The following is a 3,999-nucleotide window of genomic DNA, read 5'->3' on the forward strand; positions in this document are numbered from 1 at the left end:
TGTTTGCAGGATGCATCCATAACCAAACTCTTCCTCTGTGTCAAGGCCTGCTGACATTAATGCCCAAACCTAAAAAAGACCCTTCTGATTGATAATTGTCGTCCAATCTGCCTTCTTAACAATGACTATAAAATACTAGCTCCAATTTTTGCGATGAGGATGAAAAGTGTTCTTAACTTTATAATAGATGAAACTCAAAATGGTTTCATGTCACAAAGACATTTAGCCAACAACATCAGGCTGGTGTTGGATCTGATTGACTGCAGATTTGTGCCATGATGATTTGTGCCTTATATTATTTTTAGATTTCCCTAAAGCCTTTGACACCATTGAACATAATTTTATTTTTCAAACATTAAAGAAATTAGGTTTTGGCCCTTACTTTAGTGCTGCAATCCAAACCATGTATAAAATGCTAATTGTTCAGTCCAGCTTCATGCTGGTTCGTCTCCCAGATCGGATCTAAAGCCAGGAGTCAGGCCAGGTCGCCCAGTTTCCCCAAACCTCTGTGATCTGCTCTCAATTACTTTCAGATTTCATTAAACTCAACCATCTAAAAGGTATCAATGTTGCTGATAAAAAGATTCTAATTAGTCAACTAGCCGACGATACCACTTTATTTTTAAAAGATGCTTCTCAGGTTCTTTAGCGATTGATATAGTTGAGAAATGTTCCAGAGTCTCTGGACCTTAACATTAATAGATGTGAACTTTTAGCCCTTAAAAATTGTAACACATTCTCCATTTATAATATTCCTGTAAAAGAATCGGTCACCTATCTCGGCATAATGGTCAACAAAGATCAAAATTCTAGAAGTGCTCTGAACTTTAACCCTATTATAGAAAATGTACAAAAGAAACTAAATTCTTAGTTTCAAAGAGAGATTTATCAATTCAAGGAAGAATGTTGTTAGCAGAAGCAGAAGCATCTCCCGTTTAACTTATCCAGCTTTTCTCTTTCTGTAAACAAACAACTGACATCATTGATAAAATGCTTTATAGATTTATATGGAAAAATAGGATTCATTATATCAGGAAGTCAGTCTTGATGAACTCATTTGAACTTGGTGGCATCAATTTTCTTGATTTTTCAACCTTAAATAATACATTCAAAATAAACTGGATTAAACAGTTTCTTAAAAATCCTAAAACTGGAATTTTATACCCAACTTTTTATTCTCAAAACTTGGCCTTAATTTTATTCTCCTTTGCAACTACAAAATTGAAAAACTTCCCATAAAACGATCTAATTTCCACAAACAAATGCTTCTTTCCTGGTCTCTAATTTACGAGCAGAATTTTTCACCCCATCAATATTATATTTGGAACAATGGAGACATTCTGTACAAACATAAATCTGTATTCTGGAATATTGGTTTGAACATGGAACCATCTGGTTCAGCAGCTGTTCAGGCCTGATGGCGTCTTAATGTCTTATTCTGAACTTGTAGGAAGGTTTGGTCTCGTTCCACCAGAGGAATATGTTTTTGATGCATCCTGTCTGGTGTCATAATGCTTCTTAAATCCTCTGTAACTTCTGGTCCGACTCCACCAGGTCCAGACGCTGCTGTCACTAATGTTGGTCAAATCTGAACAACCGTGATGTTCCAGCCTGATTCCAGAAGGACGTCGTCTCTGTTCCTCATGTTTTATCTCTTATTGGAAGAACTTTGCCCCCAACCTGACCTGGGAAAATCTGGTGTCTTCCATCTAAATATTTAATTATTAATAAGATCAAAGAAATGTCTTTTAAGACAATCCATCGTTTTTATCCCTGCAAGTTTTTCCTTCAACGATACAAAAAAGACACAAATTGTTCATTCTGAAAACTCTATGAAGAAGATCTGCCACTTATTCTGGTTGTGCTATTTCTCATGTATTTTCTGGAAAGATATTTGTACATTTATTTCTCAAACAATTCTTGATGACTTGTCCCTCACTTATATAAATATGTTGTTTGGATTCTTTTCTTATCCCACTAATTAAACAAAACATTTTTATATTATCAACCTAATTTTATTAGTCGCAAAATATCATGTACATAAATCTAAATTCTCAAATCAGAAACCTCGTTTTTCAGCCTTTAAAGAGGAATTCAAACAATATATTACATCTCTCCAGAATTCAAAAAATAGAAAAGCCATTAAGACGATGGACATGGTCTCTCACTTTACCATCTTTTTGAGTTAACTTTTTATTTGTATATTTGCTTTTCATTTTGTTTGTGCTTCATATGCAACACCCTGGCATTATTATCCTCTGTTTTGTTACTTATTTGTATTAATTTTGCTATTTTGTAAACCTCCTTATTGTCAATAAAAAAATAAAAAATAAATTTAAAAAAAATGAGGCGTCTACGTATTAATGTCTATGCTCTTAGCCTCTTAGCAAATGAAGAGGAAGGAAGTGGTCATGGGGTCCTCAGAATTTCTGATGCCCCCAACAATGCCTGACTTTTTTATTTCCATTCTTTTTATGTCTGACGGTTTTCACAAAAACTAGGGACACAATTTCAATTGTTGGGAAATATATAAAAATGATTTTAATTCAACTTATTGATACTTTTATAATTATTTATTTGAATACTTGTTCTTAACTGTCATAATATATTATTTTGGTATTTATTTACTTGTTTTAAGATATTATAATGTATTGAGTTCTGCTCCTGGACAAAGGCTTTTACAGTCACCATCCACCTACTACAAAAAAGTTTTTAATGAAAAATATTCAACAAACACTGTGAAAACATATATTGTTGTGCTGATGTTACCTTAATTCATTATATGTTGTGTATATTTGTATTCAAATTGTGTGCTTTATCCAGAGAACATGTTTTTGTCCCTAATCTCAAGAATCATTGCATGTGGATTTCTGTAAACTCTGAACTGAGGCTGATAAACTCAAACTTTAGATTTTAATCAGAATCTCTGGGGAAATTTGAGGATGTTTCAGATTAAATAACCTTTTCTATGCTTTATTCTGTACTTAAACTTGTTCTTTACTTTGTTGATGGTGAGAAAAGAAACCTTAGTGTTGAGGATTTTATCTTTTCTTCTCTTTTAAGTCTCATTTTAATCTGCTGACACGCACACGCCAGTTTACATAACCATGTTTATGTGACAGTCACATAAACAGACAGAAACTGATGAGCCCATCCTGGAGGGTCCAGACAGCAGAGAGGAACAAAAGACAGATACGCGCTACAGCCTTTGCCTCACTAGGTGTGCCAAGTGTGTGGCGGTCAATTTCACTATTTGTTCCTATTGTATGACTGTAACACATTTGATCATTCTTGTCATTAGATCCTGTTATAAACTTCTTCAAGGTCGGGACTCGAAACTGGTCAAATCGAACCTAGTTGTTGCACAAAGAGCAAAACGGTTGACTCGCAACACTAGAGGTCGTGAAAACTGCAAGTTCGCAATGACCAGCTCAAGGTAACCAGGAACAGATTTAGTGTAGAACATCGAGACTTCTGGTACCTGCAAAGATTCAGTAGTTTGAGAGACTCCACAGCAAACTGGTCAGTACCGAAGAACAGGAGCCTCCAGGACAGCCTCGGTGGTCCAGCTTTACAGGTAGACTGCGTGCGGACATTGGGGCTGGGGCTGAACTTCAGCACATTCAAAACATAGTTGAGAGTTTTCAGTAAAACTCTATCAGTCTTTCTGTCCATCCACATAGTAAAACAGTTTTCTTCCGCACACCATGTATCCAACTTGCCGGTCCTGCTCAGAATCCGTCCTTATTATCCCCGGTCTGAGCAAAGCAGCGCCATGTCTTTTAGAAGGCTCCTTCTTCCTCCTATTCGGGTGGTATATATCCAGATATTATTGTATTATCGCCGCCTACAGGCTGTGACAAGCATGACAAGCATGCATATTCTACTAATGTGTGAATAAATTCTTGATCATCTAGTTTGCGGACAGTCAGTGGCGGAGCTAGACTTTTAAAGTTGGGGGGGCAAAGGGGGGGCCAGGACTACCTCTAAAATTTTATA

General features: G+C 36.0%; 1 protein-coding gene across 1 annotated transcript in view; it reads right to left on the bottom strand.

The window, feature by feature from the left end:
• The window catches only part of mtfmt (mitochondrial methionyl-tRNA formyltransferase), a 21,312-nt gene extending 17,502 nt beyond the window's left edge, over positions 1–3,810 (bottom strand). The window contains exon 1 of the mRNA XM_017304112.1: positions 3,482–3,810. Coding sequence (XP_017159601.1) covers positions 3,482–3,681 — 200 coding nt within the window. The 5' untranslated portion in view covers positions 3,682–3,810. The remainder of the gene's footprint in view (positions 1–3,481) is intronic.
• Between the last annotated feature and the right edge of the window lie 189 nt (positions 3,811–3,999).

This window comes from Poecilia reticulata, linkage group LG3 (assembly GCF_000633615.1).
Source record: "Poecilia reticulata strain Guanapo linkage group LG3, Guppy_female_1.0+MT, whole genome shotgun sequence".
In the NCBI taxonomy this organism is placed as follows: Eukaryota; Metazoa; Chordata; class Actinopteri; order Cyprinodontiformes; family Poeciliidae; genus Poecilia; species Poecilia reticulata.